We start from the raw sequence: 14,596 nt of genomic DNA, 5'->3' as shown, positions 1-14,596 counted from the left end.
TACCTACTGATGAGAATGGTGAGCAATCGTCCCGTTCGTGGCAGTTTTTGTAGCTGTCTTAGAGACTGCCCAAATGTGACCCCCCTTCTCACCAACATTAGAGAGAGTAGTTTGCAGGAGCAGTGGGTACCCAGCTTCTTCACCTGCACCAATTACACTACTTTAGTTTGCTCCAAGCTTTGTGGAAATGCTCTCCTCAAACTCCCTATTTTTGTTTTCAAAACAAGATCTGGATCTAGTATTTAAAAAGAACATTTTGCATATACTGCTTTCTGCCAATAAAGATTAAACATCTGGATAACTGCTCTAAATGTTTTTGTTTTCCCCTGTGAAAATACTGAATCAGGTTCACATTTATACACACATGATAAGCTAGTATTAGCATTTGAGTCTAGACTGAATGTCAACTTGACCTGCCCTTGTTATGAGCTATTGAACTCTGACAGTTCCTAGTATCTTCAGCAGGAGACTCAAGTTAGAAAGCTGCAAGATCCCTTATCTTGGATTTGTTACAGACTAATACTCCAAACGTTATAATAAATTCTTAGCAAAACATTGCATGCCTTCTTTCAGAAATAAATCTTGAGATCCCATTCACGGTCTTTCTGAGAAAGGAAAAAATTAATTGCTGTTTGAAGCATTACCTTTTCCACTGTGTTTCCCTTACCTGGTCTGTTGTGTTCTGACAATCATTCTGAAACTCTGTGGTGAAGCATCCTGCAAGGCTGGCCCCGGACATTTGGAGGATTGAGGTGGAGGATTAGCTAGCTGAGCATACGCAAACAGAAGCTAGCCAGAGTGGCAATTGAATTGACATCAGCACAGGCAGTGGGACAGCATCCCCTGGGTCTAAGTGCAGAGTAGGCCACCTGTCCTGCGACACCTCTCCGCCACTTGCTCTCTGACCTGCCTGGCACTTGCTCACTTGCCTGCTCAAAGAAACGATGCGTCACATAAGCAGAGCAGCACATGCACAGATAGGGTGCCTGCTGGGGTGAGGGGCTGGCTGGCTGCTTCTCCGGCTGTTTACGTGGCCTGGACCTTTCCCAGGAACACTGTCTATGATGTGTTGGGAGGAGAAGGCAGTTAGACATGCAGAGAGTCCAGGCCAGTAACTAGCAAGTATGGCTGCCAGTGACCCAGGAGAAGAGGCACAGCCAAGAGACAGGGTTCTCAGGAGGAGGAGCTGCAGAGGGACTCAAGGGGTGGTGGGGGGACACTGGTTGCCCCAGTCCAGTGCAACCATCACCTGTAGCATCCATCCCACTCTGCCTAAGGGTAGGGCTGAGCCCCGAATACCCATCCCTAGAGGTGGCTGTCTGCTGCCTTTTGCACAGTTTCCCACACAGGCCTTGCCTCCTGCTTGGGTCAGCCAAATAATTCTTCTGTGTCTTTTCTTCAGATGTGATTTGTGTATTCAGTTACTTCTGATGCAAAGATATGGTGCAAGTCTCCAGCTCAGAAAAGCCTGCATGCTGGAGGCTGCATAAGATAGCTGCTTTGTGTGTCATTAAATCCATTCAGGAGGCATACCTGGAACCAAGGACCTCTGCAGAGAATGGGCTGTGCACTTACAGTACATGTAAACCATTTTAGGCGCAAGTTTGTCTCAAATTTTAGGTCAGAAAGGAAGAGTGCCTTACTGCCAGAAAGCTGGAACGCACTGCTTTACAACCATATTTACAGTCTACACAAATATTAGTGTTTTCCCAGTTGGCTTCTCCCAAAGAATCCCTAAGAAGTGGAGCCTGCTAAGAATTCTTTGTTGGAGGTCTCACATTTCCATGGGTCATGGAGAAGGACTTTTGCACTAATTTAAACCTGTGGTAAAAGTATGTCTTGTTTGTCTTTAAAGTTCAGTTGTTGTTTATCAACACTGCTCATAGCACAGATGCACTGCAGCTCTGCAGATTCCTGCAGATAGTGACCGCCGTAGTGCCATGCGCCTTACATACTTCTCCATGTCTCAGCTAATGGAACACAATCGCAGAAGTGGCTGGTGCCCGGTTGCCCACTGAGGCTGACAAGGCACAGTCAAGGAGACAGGAGGAGATGTTTGAATCCCCAGCCAGTAGCCCGTACTGGGGAAGAAAGGAAAAGCTGAGGCACACAACCTTTGAGATCATGAATAGAGAGCAAGGGAACCTTCACAAAACCATAGAGAAGCACTGCTTTGGACTGCATTATCCTGTTCCAGCAACAACTCCCATTGCATAGAGATTCTAGTGACTCTGAGATCTCATTAAGGAACTTGAGGGTATTGTGGGGAAATGTCCTGATCCAAGATCCCCTTCATGTGTTTGTGAGAGGACTGTAACACAACGCTTATCAATGCATCAGAACTTCATTTGGGAATGCGTATTGCTCAGAATTGCAGATCCTGTGATGAACTGCCCTATAGTTGTTTCAACAGTATCCTTTGTTACTGTCTAGAAAAAAGTGTCATTGTAAGATTTACCAAGACTACAAGGGAATTTTCATTATATGTGTTGCAGTGCTGCAATTATATCTTTAAAATAGCATTCTACTTTCATTGACATGTGTAAATACGAGGGGCCCATTGTGCAGGGGTAACTTCCTTCATGCTGAGATATCCAGCCTGACCACATTGTAATGTGGGTTTAGAATTAAGGCATTCTATTCCCCATTGGGTTCTATTATGCCAAATGTTGGCCGATGTGATTGTTTCGGGAGGTAATGACTTGGCCTGGACTTTCATTTCAGCCCAGTTCAATGGGGGAGAAATGAGGCAATCGTCACCGTCGCCTTCTTCAAGTGACCGTCGTCGGCAGCTCCGAGCGCCAGGGGGCGGTTTCAAACCAATCAAGCATGGTAGCCCTGAATTCTGTGGAATCCTAGGGGAGCGAGTGGACCCAACTATCCCGCTGGAGAAGCAAATGTAAGTGAAGCTGAAACTGTCCAGTAGGGGTGACTGAGGAAAGAAGAAAGCAGAAACCTTCATCCTCAGAAGAAATTGCTTTGCAGAAGTTAATAGGGTGCCAAGGAAGTCAGAGGCACTTAGGTCCACATTGACCATTTCCAACACACTTCTCCCATGGGTATTGCTTACAAAGAAGATCTGTTTCTGATCGTATTCTCTTTTCAGTAGATCTACGCAAGGCCCTTTTCATATATCAGGCAGAGGCAAACCCAGGTTTCCTACCATTTCACACAGCAAGGAGCTGCAGCCAGTTCGACTTCCCTAAAGCAGTGTGGATGGGGGAAGGTTGTGTGTGTGTGTTTCCAAATGTCTTTGTCACATTTGGATGTTACATTTTAAGGGCATGTGTTAAGCCTTTCAGGGCACAATCCTGTGGCTATTAGACAGAGGCTAGGTGTGCATAGCAAATTTTGAAGCCTCATCTCCAGCCTCAGAAATGCACTGCACATTTGGAGGCAGAACTGTATACTGGGAGATCCCTCCCTGTACCCTCGCAGTTGGCGTGGAAAAACTATGCCAGCTGCAACTCTGAAGACACGGAAAGGAAAGGAGTAAGGCCCTGCTGGCACATGATGTATCCCAGCAGTGTTCCAGTCTGTCCTCCTTGCCCGCTAAGTCGTTTGTGGGGTGGGGGAAGCACAGAGGCAGCCTTTGCTTCCAAGCTCCTCCTGTTCTCAATAGGATGGCCGTAATCCTCGGATTTCATAGAGTTGCAGGCATATCACACTGGATATGCTATAAGCAGCATAGCTAAAGTGTATGAAATGCCCTTGGAATACCTTGTAATTGGAACATCAAAAAGTTTTTTTGAGCAACTGGACTGTCCCTTAGGATACATGAGCGCAACTGAGTGTCAGTCAGTCATCCCTCAAGGTACCTCCTTTTAGTAATCTCTCTCTTGTGAGATTTGTGAGTATCACTTCCTATTTTGAAACAGGCATCCTTTGCATTTTCCATATTATTTCACCAAAAGACAACTTTTTAAATAATTTAGTAAGTATATGCTGCAGTACATACTATAATCACATTTAACAAGACAATTAATTTTGAAGACCATAGCAAAGTGGTCAAGGAATACTGACAAAAGGGCCATTTCTAGGCAAATTGTACTGTCATACTGTCATGTATTTTTTAGCAAACTAATACTCAGAGAAGGGAGAAAATCCTAACTGCATATTCATTCTGCTGCCCTTTCCGTGTTCATCAAGAAGAATTTGGGAATATGGCGAAAAGTGCACTGAAAACCTATTGTTCATGTGTCGGCAAAAAAGGGCAAGTCAGGGCTGAGAATGATTAGGAAAGAGACTGAAATTTAAAAGGCCAGTAATGCTTTTATGTCTACCTACAAAGCAGCCACTTTTGGAATATTATGTACAGTTCTAATTGTTCCATCTCAAAAAATACATTGTAAAGCTGAGAAGTTTAGCAAAGAACAAGCACACCATGCCAAGGGCTGCAGCTCTTTCTCCTGTGTTTGAGGCTTTTCATTTCAAGAAAAAGAAAAAGAAAGCTAAGCAAAAGGACACATGGAGGCTTATAAAGTTATAAAAGGCATGAAGAAAATGTATAGAGATTTTACCTCCCTCTTGTAAAGTTACTAGAATACAGAGGCATCCAGTGAACTTGACTGGCAGGACGCTGGGGATTGGAAGTCAGAAGCGTGTCTTCATGGAATCTATAATTCAGTTATGGAATTCACTGCCATAAGGTATCACGGTGGTCACTGTCTCAGATGGCTTTTTAAAGGGATGAGAGCCAGCTATAAAGAACAAGGCTATCGGAAATGATGACCTGTGAGAGCTAAATACAATTCCTATCGTGCGAGAGAGACGACCCCTGAACAACAGGCACTGAGCAACGAACAACAAGGGATGGCCATTAACTTTGTGCTTGCATGCAGTGCATGTGGCAGATGTCTAGCTCTCTCTTGCTGAAATCTGTGAGGCTCCAAAGCACAACATTTGCTGGAACATGTCCTCTATTTACTTACATGTTTTTACACTGTGCTTAATGCATTAAAGCTAGACATCTTGCTGGATGTTTTGTAAATCCAAGGCTTGTTTATCTTAAGTCTTAATTACTTTGTGGGGTTTGGTTTCTTTTGTAGATGGTATCATGGAGCAATCAGTCGGACAGATGCAGAAAACCTCTTGCGGTTATGTAAAGAATGTAGCTATCTAGTGAGGAATAGTCAAACCAGCAAGCATGACTATTCACTTTCATTAAAGTAAGTATCTTTCCTATATTATAAGCATGACTTGTGAAGTAGATTTCTTGGTGCAACAACAGCAAACAAACAAAAATCATTTCTTTATGTTGACACTAGAAAAACCTCTCCATACGCCACAGGAATTTTAGAATTTCAAACTTCAGACTATATTGCTTTGCATAACAGTTCCTAGATTTGGTTGTAATGCTCCAGGGACATGCACATATTTTTTAGTGTTTGTCTTGCCCCCTGTTAACAAAATGTACTTTATCTTTTCTAGCTGCTGATTAAATTGTTTCTGCTCTTCTGTCTTTTTTTCAGCTTTTAATAAATGCATTGTCTTGCTAGACCCCCCCACTTCTCGCCCATCTTCACATACAGAACACCTGTTCTATATTGACCCAGCACAAAGAGAGGGCATTATAGATATTGCCATGAATAGAAATCTTACATAGGTCTTCCATGACATGTAAACTATCATATAAAATTTCATCCAGTAAAAGGGGGGCAGAGTAAATTTATATAAATGATTGTAGTATAAAGAGGATCTGCTGTAATTAAATGGAAACATATTATGAAGACTGTGTGGGACAAATCCATTTAGGCTGATGGTAACTCTAATTGTACTGATTGGAACTTATTTCAAGTATACATGAGGAGTACACAAAATATATCAATACAAAGTTTATGTGTCTGAAGTCAACAGTATGGACCAGTTTGCACATCACAGTGGGAATTGTAGGTTATTTAACCCATGATTTTGTGGTGATTTGCACCACCTGCAAGGTCCATCTTCTTTATGTAAAGAGCCTCCAGCTGGCTTAAAGGGTTGCAAGTGTGGGGTGTAAATTAGGGTTGATGGAGTCTTTAATTTCTAAAGGATCTATTAGTGCACATTTGGATCATGCTCAACACCTATACTTGAACCAATTTAGAGAAAGTAGAAGTAGCTTTCAGGTAGCATGCATCACTCTGAATTTGCTACCAGGAGTGTGAAGCACATCTCAGTGTACATCTTCTGTTCAGAACAGCTGTAAAAATTCATTAATGCATTACATCGTTGATTCTAGAAAATGTAAAATCCCAAACTTCTTGAGCTTCACTGATCTAATGCAGTGAATTCTGGAAATTCCTGATCTAGGCCAGGTCAGTAACTAGTTTCACTCTGTTGCTAGTCATGGAATTAGTAATTTGTGTTGAAGATTTGTGAGATAGTCACACTATATAATGGGAGGTATTATGACTAGAAGATATTCAACTACTATATGATACCACTGAGATATGAAAGTTGCTGTGATACAAGTATATGTGAAAGTAAAACGCATTCATATTTAGAAACAAGAAGCTATCATTTTAAAAAGCTGAAACCATCTCCTCACTATCAGCATTCTCTATTAAAACTCTCACCAATAATAGTGAAAAAAACTAAGGAACTACATTATGAGTGCATTCAGGCAAGAAGGTTCAGTTCATCATGGGTTATTTAACGAACGGTGGCCAGTAATGCCTACAGACACGAAATTGCACATGCAGTCCCCTCTCAGGGTTTGTCATGTTATGCAAACCTGGTGAGCAGGTTATGCAAGGGTTGTTTTACCCATGATCATGATAACTGCATATTCAGAGTGGCAGTTGCAAATACCCCACACGCAGCTGCAGTACTCGTAATTCTGAATTCAGACACAAAGCTTTAAAACCACACTCTAGTGTTGCCTTTAGTCTGTAAACAACCATGGGAAGTTTACTTATACTACATCTCAGTCTATCTTTGGTTAGTGTTGATCCTAAACTTTAGTTAGTGTTGAAGCAAGGAGCTTTTATGGGTGTGTCAAGGAAAAACTCAAGATACTATTTACTGAGGTTTCTTTTTGCTGGCCAAAAGCGGCTAATTGTTTTCTTTGTGACCATAGGGGAGCTAATGCAGACTCAGGTAAAGCTCAAGGGAACTGATAGACATATGTGTTAACAGTTAAAAGTTTGTGATCATCCAGGAAAACCCAGTTTGAGAATTGCCATAACTAGGGTCATGACAGTCTTCCTCACAATATGATTCTCTTCTGACTGTTGCACTTCTTGCAATCAACCAGTACTCAGAAAGCAAGCCAAGCCAAGGGGAAGTCCACGAATGCCCATGGAAGTATGGTTGCACAACCAGCAACCTTCTTTTGCAGCACATGCAGCACATGCCAAGGCTGCAGGTAAGGTTCATGCAAGAAGGAGACCGTTTGCACAGGCTTACCTCTTGGTGGGTATCCATATGAACAGTTAGTGCGCTCACTCAGAAGTCAGATTCATGGCCGCAAGAAAGTGGGTTGGAGTCTGGAGAACCAAGCTTGGAGAATCCAATGGATTGCCACCCCCAAAATGCATTCCTTTACCTGGATTGGCATTCCAGGTAAAAGGATCCCCAGCAGCATGGCCAGTGGTTGGGCTTGCTGGGGATGATGAGAGTTGCATTTCAATACCTATGGAGGACACCAGGTTGGGCAAGCCTGTACTAGACAATACCAGGCCAGATAACAGAATGTTCTGACTCCTGTGTCCATGAAAAGGTCAAAGAACCCCATTTGGATTTAACTTCTGTTGAAACCTAATTGAACGTAAGAGTTTGGTTTCATCAGTGCTGGCTTCAGGCTTTGAATGTAAGAGCAGAAAGAAGAATAACCATGCTGCATCCTACCAGAGATCCATCTAGTCCAGCTCTCTGTCCGCAAAGTGGCCAACCCACGCCCCATGAGAAACCCACAGGCCAGGCGTAAGTGTAACAGCAACCTCCTACCCACGTTCCCAGCAACCGATGCACAGAGGCACCCTGCCTCTGTTAATGGACAGAGTAAATATCCTCTTAGGACTTCTAGCCATTCATAGCCTTCTTCTGCATGAACTTGTCCAGTCTCCTTTGGAGATTCTTTGGTGTTACTCTCTTCTGCCCCCACCCTTTGCTGTTTTCCTTCGGTGTGGACCCATGTGCTCCTGGCTGCTGTCACTGCTACTCATGGGCTTATTCCCACCTTCTGGGCCTCACAGCCGTGCCCTGGGAGAGCAAAACTCCAGCTTCTCGGTCCTGTCACTGTGTGCACGAAGAGATGGAGACAGGCAGTGGCAGCACGGAGGAGAAGGGGGCCAGGGGGTCCTGAGCTCGGCCCAGGGCCTCCCGTTGGGTGCGGGGGCCTGAGTGGGCTCCCAGCAGTGCCAGTCTTTGACACTAGCCCTGGGCTTTGTCGTGGTGGGTTGGAAGTTGGAAGTGGTGGATATGCAAGCCTGGGAATACCAGGACCTTCTGGAAGGGGCAAGCCAGAGAAATTTGAAGAGATTTGCTGTGATTGTTTAGAGTTATTTCTGGGCTAACCAAAATGAGGAAAGGGCTCATGGGGAACTATGAAATGGCTGGGGGAAGTGTGTGTGCGTGAGCGCGCGCATGCTTTGCCAAGCCTTCATTAATGCCATGTTTCCTCATTAGCCCTTTCCTCATGTAGGCTAATCTCCAGATATCTCTGAAGGACTTCAAGTTCAGGGCTAAGGCAACCTCTTCTAATTAAAAGTTGCTGGTCTTTTCCCATCTTTTCTTCCTTCTTTCACATTCACCCTTTGTCAGAGTCATCTAGAGGAATTTTGGTGGGCTGGTGATAGACAAAGATCTGAAAACTGGGAACTGGGAGAGTGGTAGTTTTCCCAGATCAGGAGATGACATTGGTGGCAGTCCCCAGTACCCCAGGGAAGTTGGATGATGAACTAAGACACCAATTAAAGAACTATTTACCCCCTCAGGCTCTGATCAGCTGATTTTAATTGTTAGTTCTACAATTTAAAATGTTTAATGGAGAATTTTATCTTTTACTTTCAGTCAGCTAAGAGTCTGTTTTTGCCTGTCTTTAAATACATTTTTCTTTTTAAATCCTTAATTCTCCATCTGTGCAATGGAATGTTAGGGAATTGCCTGACAAAATGGTTGTGCTTGTAAGATGGCTGTAACCACAACAGAGTGGTTGTAAGGAGTTGAATCCTGTAAAAACTAACAATCTACAAATATACCTGCTCTGTCCCAAATATATCAAGGCCAAATTAAACTTTTCCTCTGGGTTCAGTAACTGGAAGCCAGGGGACCAAATCTGCCTCGGAGAGGGATGCCTTCTGCCTTCCCCCCACACACTCCCCATGCCAGTGCTTGATGCCTCCTTTTTCAAGAAAGCAAGCTGTGAGGGTCTGGCAGGAGACCCAGAGTGCCAAGCTGACCTGCACCCCTAAGGCCTTGCAGAGGGCTGTGGGGCAGTTGGCTAGCCTGACTCCCACAGGCTGATTAGCCTGGCCACTGTGACTGCCCCCCCACCCCAGGTTGCCATCTGCATGCAGCACTGGGGCTTCCCTGGTTAGAATGGCCCAGTTGCAGCAGCTTGCTTATTTAATGGCTGTGCATTCACAGATTTTCAGTATTTATCTTCCTGAGCCGTCTGCTTCCGTCATTCTTTTGGCTGGAGAGTGAAACAACGTGCAATATATTTATTTTGAGTTTATCCTTTTTCTTCCTTTGTGATGGAATTTCCGCTTTATTTGGCAGCAGCCCAGCGTCGACGTCTGGTGTCCCTGATGCTGCTCATGCAACTCTGTGTAATTTTAATCTCATTCTCTCTCACAGACACACACACCATTTGCATTTCTCCCCACTTGGGCAAAGGAGGATTTTTTTTTTCTCCCAGCCCCGTGGAAGTTGATGTGTATAGCTTCTGGTGATGGTGATCTCTAGACAGCAAGGAATTTATTTGCATTACTGAGTTAATATATGTTGGTTGCTCATGCATAATAGCCTTGCCTAAGTGTTAAAATGGTTTGTATGAATTGAAGTGTATTGAAAAACACTGAGCGATTTGTCCAGGCCCATGGAAGCCACCAACCCAAACAGATCTGCAAAGTACTTAACAACCTTCCTCTTTAGCAGTTCTAGGCAAGTGACAAAGCCCAAAGACACTCAGAACCTTTGTGAGCTAACATATATAGGCTGGTGGACTCCTGCTGTCTGCATGGGTCACAAGTTGTATGAGCCACCATTAGCAAATAAGCTTATAGGCTGAAGGTCTGTAGTGCTGGATATATATCCCCTTCTCCCTCTCTTTCTCTCTCTCTCTCTAAGAAAGTGTGTCTCTGTCAGAGCAAACAGCAAGCGATTTTTACTGAGTTGCTTAACTTAGAACAAAAGGAATTTCAGCTTTCCCACCAAGTTTCCAAGGAACCCTGAAGTGTGACAAACTCTCCTCTGGTGGTCTGCGTCTCTCAGATCAACCACATGAAGAGGTCGTGGGTCATAAATGAATCCATCACGTTGCCCTCTGTCACACCACAAAGTGCTCTGATTGTTTTACTACATGATTTTCCTAGTCTGTCGGCACATCGGGTGGAACACAGAGGGGCAACTGGAATGTCAACAATAGCTGAGAAAAGAACTGTGAGTGGGGGAAAACTCAGGGATGGATAATTGGCTTGTCTTTTAGGCTGGTAGAGCTTCTGAGCACGTGATGGAGCACTCTAAGAGGCGCATGCAGCTTCTGGACAAGGAAATTCGAGGAGAAACAAGCTTTCTCTGCCCAGCAGCTTCTTGATGGGCACTCTCCCCTGTGATGCTAGAAGCTGCGTTTGTTTGCTCATTCGTTTACTTGTTTCCTGTACTCTCAAACCACCCATTAACCGAAGTTCTCTGGGTAGTGCACAATCCATTAAAAACAGATAATGCAAGCATTAAAACAAGCCAGAAAGATAAAAAAGAATAAAACCAAGATAAAACCAGCAGGAAAGAATAAAACCATCTCTGCACATAAAACCACATTAGAACTAGCAGCAGAATAAAATATTAAAGGCACTAAAACAGTCCTTAAAATGTCTAGGAAAATGCACTTCCCTTGACACTGGAAAAACCAAAGCACCAGCACCAGGCAAGTCTCTCTGGCAAGCGCATTCCACATTCAGAGTGTTGCTCCTAAATAGGTGCACTCTCTTTCCGTATTTGGTGTAGGATCACGGGGTGATGATCCTAAATGTGGAAAAGAACATTGTTTCAGGTATTTTAGAGCTTTGAAGGTTAAAAGCAGCCCTTGGAATTGGGCCTAGAAATGGATCAGCGGCCAATGCTGATGGAGCTGATATAATATTGTCACACTAACCAGTCCCAGTTAGCAATCTAGCCATTCTGTGTTTGACTAACTGTAGTTTCCAAACTATTTTCAAGGCAAATCTCTATGTAATGTTGCAGTAATCCAAATGAACTGTTACCAGAACTTGCTGTATAATAATCTCTTCCCAGCTAGGGTTATAATTGGTCTATCTGCCCAAGCTGACAGAAGCCACTGAAAGGCTAAAGTCAACAGGAAATTTCCCTATCATGACAAAGGCATCGATGTTAAATCCCCCTTCTTCAACTGAGGAAACCTCTTCTAGTGAGCATCCTGCCCCAAGCATTGGGCTGATCACATGGTGGGACAGCCCCAAGCCCCATGGTCATTCTGGTAGCCATTAAGTCCTGATCTGCCTTGAATCCAGTGGCCTCAGCATGTAAGGCCACCCAAAGCAATCCTATTTGGGGGACCTCAACACCATCTACAAGACCATCTTTGTCAGTTCAGCCAGGAAGGCTGATGGGTATACAGTACATGGGCAGAATCCTTGATTTATTCCAAGTGCCCAACATAATTTCCACCCATTTAGGATTTTGACTCAGATGGACAGGAAGCCTTAAATGGGAGGGGAAACTCCTACAGACTACAGTGATGCCTTCTCATGGGACCACCATGGGGCTCTGTGGGGCAAAAAGGATGGCCCACATTTTCCCCTACTGAAGAAACTTGAAAACATGCAAAGACCAGGTTTAATATCCACCCAACAGCATTTCTGAGATCACTGCATTATTTTCCTATGGGGGGGCTGTCAATAACTCCCCCCCCCCAAAAAAAAGAAAAGAGCAGGAAGCACTGCATTTTGGGTAAGTCCCTTGTAGCAGGAACCTCTTTACTTGCTTATGAAACACTGAAAAGTGCCAGGTACTGTGATGTACTAGTAACAGTCAAGCTTTCAAATATCACCCCCCCAAGCACCCCCTTTTGGGGTGGTGGACAGGTTTACCATTTGTTTCCTTAGGCGGTATTAATTCTGCTTATGATTGTACTGACAGTAGAATTGCAAAATACTCTGATCAATAGTGATGGACAGACTTATCAAATAATATGCTGTGATCATTCTAAAACACTGTTATTAGTTGATCCTTTGTTAGAAAAATTATCCCCTGTGGTGCAGCTGCTCCTACCTTATAATTGAACCTGATGGTTCTGCCAGAGGTTTTCAGTATATCTGTGTTTGTCAAGTGACTAGACATGAAACTAAATCATCAGTTAAAGCAATTGCTTTCTCTAGCCCTCCAGTGCAAGGAAAAGCCCAATATGTTAGTGAAAAGGAGCAAATTTGGGTAAGGAGAAGTTTGCCACTGGCTTAGGGCTACGACTGACAAGAGTTTGCTATGCCACCACAACCCTCATACACACAGCCTTTTAAAAATCCGAGAATGAGAACTGAAGCTTGCCATTTGCAATATGCGTAATGCAGCAGTATATCAGCCCTTCCTTCTTTTCTCCCAGCATCAGATTCCGCAACAGAGTTAAGGCAAGTATTTTAATTTGGTTGGCATTTTCTTTGGCTGGTAGGCAAATTGGATGCACTCAGTCTTTCTTGCTGTCTCCATATTAGGTTGCCTTTGGCTTAATTGCTCCAAGGTAACAAGGCTAAAAAACATGGCCCACTGATTGAAAAAGATACAAACAGCATCTGGAGTGTATGCCCTGAATGTGAAAGAGAAAGGAAATCTTAGTTTGGGGGTTTTATTAGCCATAGAATATCGATGGCCTTCCCAGACAGTCATTTAACTTTACAACAAAACATGGCAAACACACAGTGTGATTTCATGGACCTGGCATTCAAAGGACAGGTATGGCAACTTGAGTTATTTTGGCTTTAAAGTAAAAGGCACAAAGATACATCTCCTTAGAGTTTGTCCAATAAGATCATAGCTTCCTAATGAACCATGTTTCTCATAATAAATAGGCCCCGTCTGTCCTGTTGATGTTGTGTCACTTCATGGATGGGAGAGAATGGAGGGATCTACTACACACATGCAGAAGGTCCTCAGTTCAGAGCCCAGCATCCCCAAGTTGGGCTGGAAAAAGTCTTGCCGGGAACCCTGGAGAGCTGCTGCCTACCAGGGTCAACAGTACTAGGTTAGATGGATCAGTGGTTGGACTCAATACAAGGCAGCTTCCTATGTTTTTGTGTTCCAGAACTACTGGTGAGAAGGCATGCATATGATCACACTATTAGAAAGTTTACACGCACATAAGGAAGGTTTATTCTTTCCCAATATTTCCCTACTTTTCCCACTACCACCATTTTAATGGACACTGTGTTTGAAGCCATGTGAAGAAATTCTCCCCTAGTCACGTCATTCCAGAACTGCATAATGGAATTACTCTTTGGAGATTAATAATAATTTGGAAGATTTTATGCACATGCACACGGCAACATAGGTTCTATAGTATTAAGGGCATTTGAAGCATTAATTTACTGTGGCACATTCACTTGACTCTTTCATAGTCGCACTGCAACATGGGGTTTGTGTTGAAGCAGAAGTAAGACAAATTGGCTATTACAAAAATTATAGAATTTGCTCAGATGGCAAAAGATCAAGATGGCTTGATTTAAAAAAAAATGGATAATGAGGATATTAATGCCATGGGAGATACAATGCTCTAAAAGAATCCTAAAAACCCTGATTTAGCATAACAGGAACACCCAAATTTCCAAGTGAGATTCTCCTCCAACAAACCAGGTATCCTTTACTGTTGCAGGGCAAGTCCTATCTCTGACTGACTTCCCTTTGGAATGTCCTTTTTGTTCTCAGCTGACAAGTTTGTTTTTTGGCTTCAGGCAAAAGAATCAGCTGTGGCAATTTCAAGATGTTCTGTGCAGTAGTCCATGGCTTCCCTGTTGATTTATGTAGTGAGAGGGAGATGAGGGTTCTCTCTCCCAGATGGTGGACAATTCTCTTCTCTTTATGTACTAGCGGCTATAAATCTCAGTGTGTAGCTTCTGATGTCTGGAGAACAAAAACCAAGATTTTCTGCATTAAAAGAATCTACCGGTTGATCAAAACCCTTGCAAGAATAAATAAGCAGCACAGCTAAAAGGCACTTTAAGCTTCCACTTTGTTTGCAATGCATGAAGTAGATAATAGAACTGCAGGATAAACTGAACATCTCTAAGGTCAGAGAGCACCACTGTGCTATCTGGCTTTGACCTCCTTGTATAGCACAGGTCAATTGCATTTCCTTCAGTCATTTTGCTCTATCAGGCCTGCTAAGCTGAATTCTGCCAGAGTAATTTTCTAGAAGGGTATACCAATTTCAGTTTTGAAGCAA

General features: G+C 43.4%; 1 protein-coding gene across 1 annotated transcript in view; it reads left to right on the top strand.

Annotated features, from left to right (window-relative positions):
- SHB (SH2 domain containing adaptor protein B) overlaps window positions 1-14,596 on the top strand; it is a 145,223-nt gene that overhangs the window by 109,637 nt on the left and 20,990 nt on the right. Inside the window, 2 exon segments of the mRNA XM_044439626.1 lie at window positions 2,725-2,899; window positions 5,049-5,168. Of these exon segments, the coding sequence (XP_044295561.1) occupies window positions 2,725-2,899; window positions 5,049-5,168 (295 nt within the window).

The sequence above is a fragment of the Varanus komodoensis genome, unplaced genomic scaffold (genome assembly GCF_004798865.1).
Source record: "Varanus komodoensis strain SLA01 unplaced genomic scaffold, ASM479886v1 scaffold35, whole genome shotgun sequence".
Taxonomy (NCBI): domain Eukaryota; kingdom Metazoa; phylum Chordata; class Lepidosauria; order Squamata; family Varanidae; genus Varanus; species Varanus komodoensis.
Note: the sequence above shows the minus strand (reverse complement) of the source record. Positions and strands in the feature narration are given on the sequence as shown.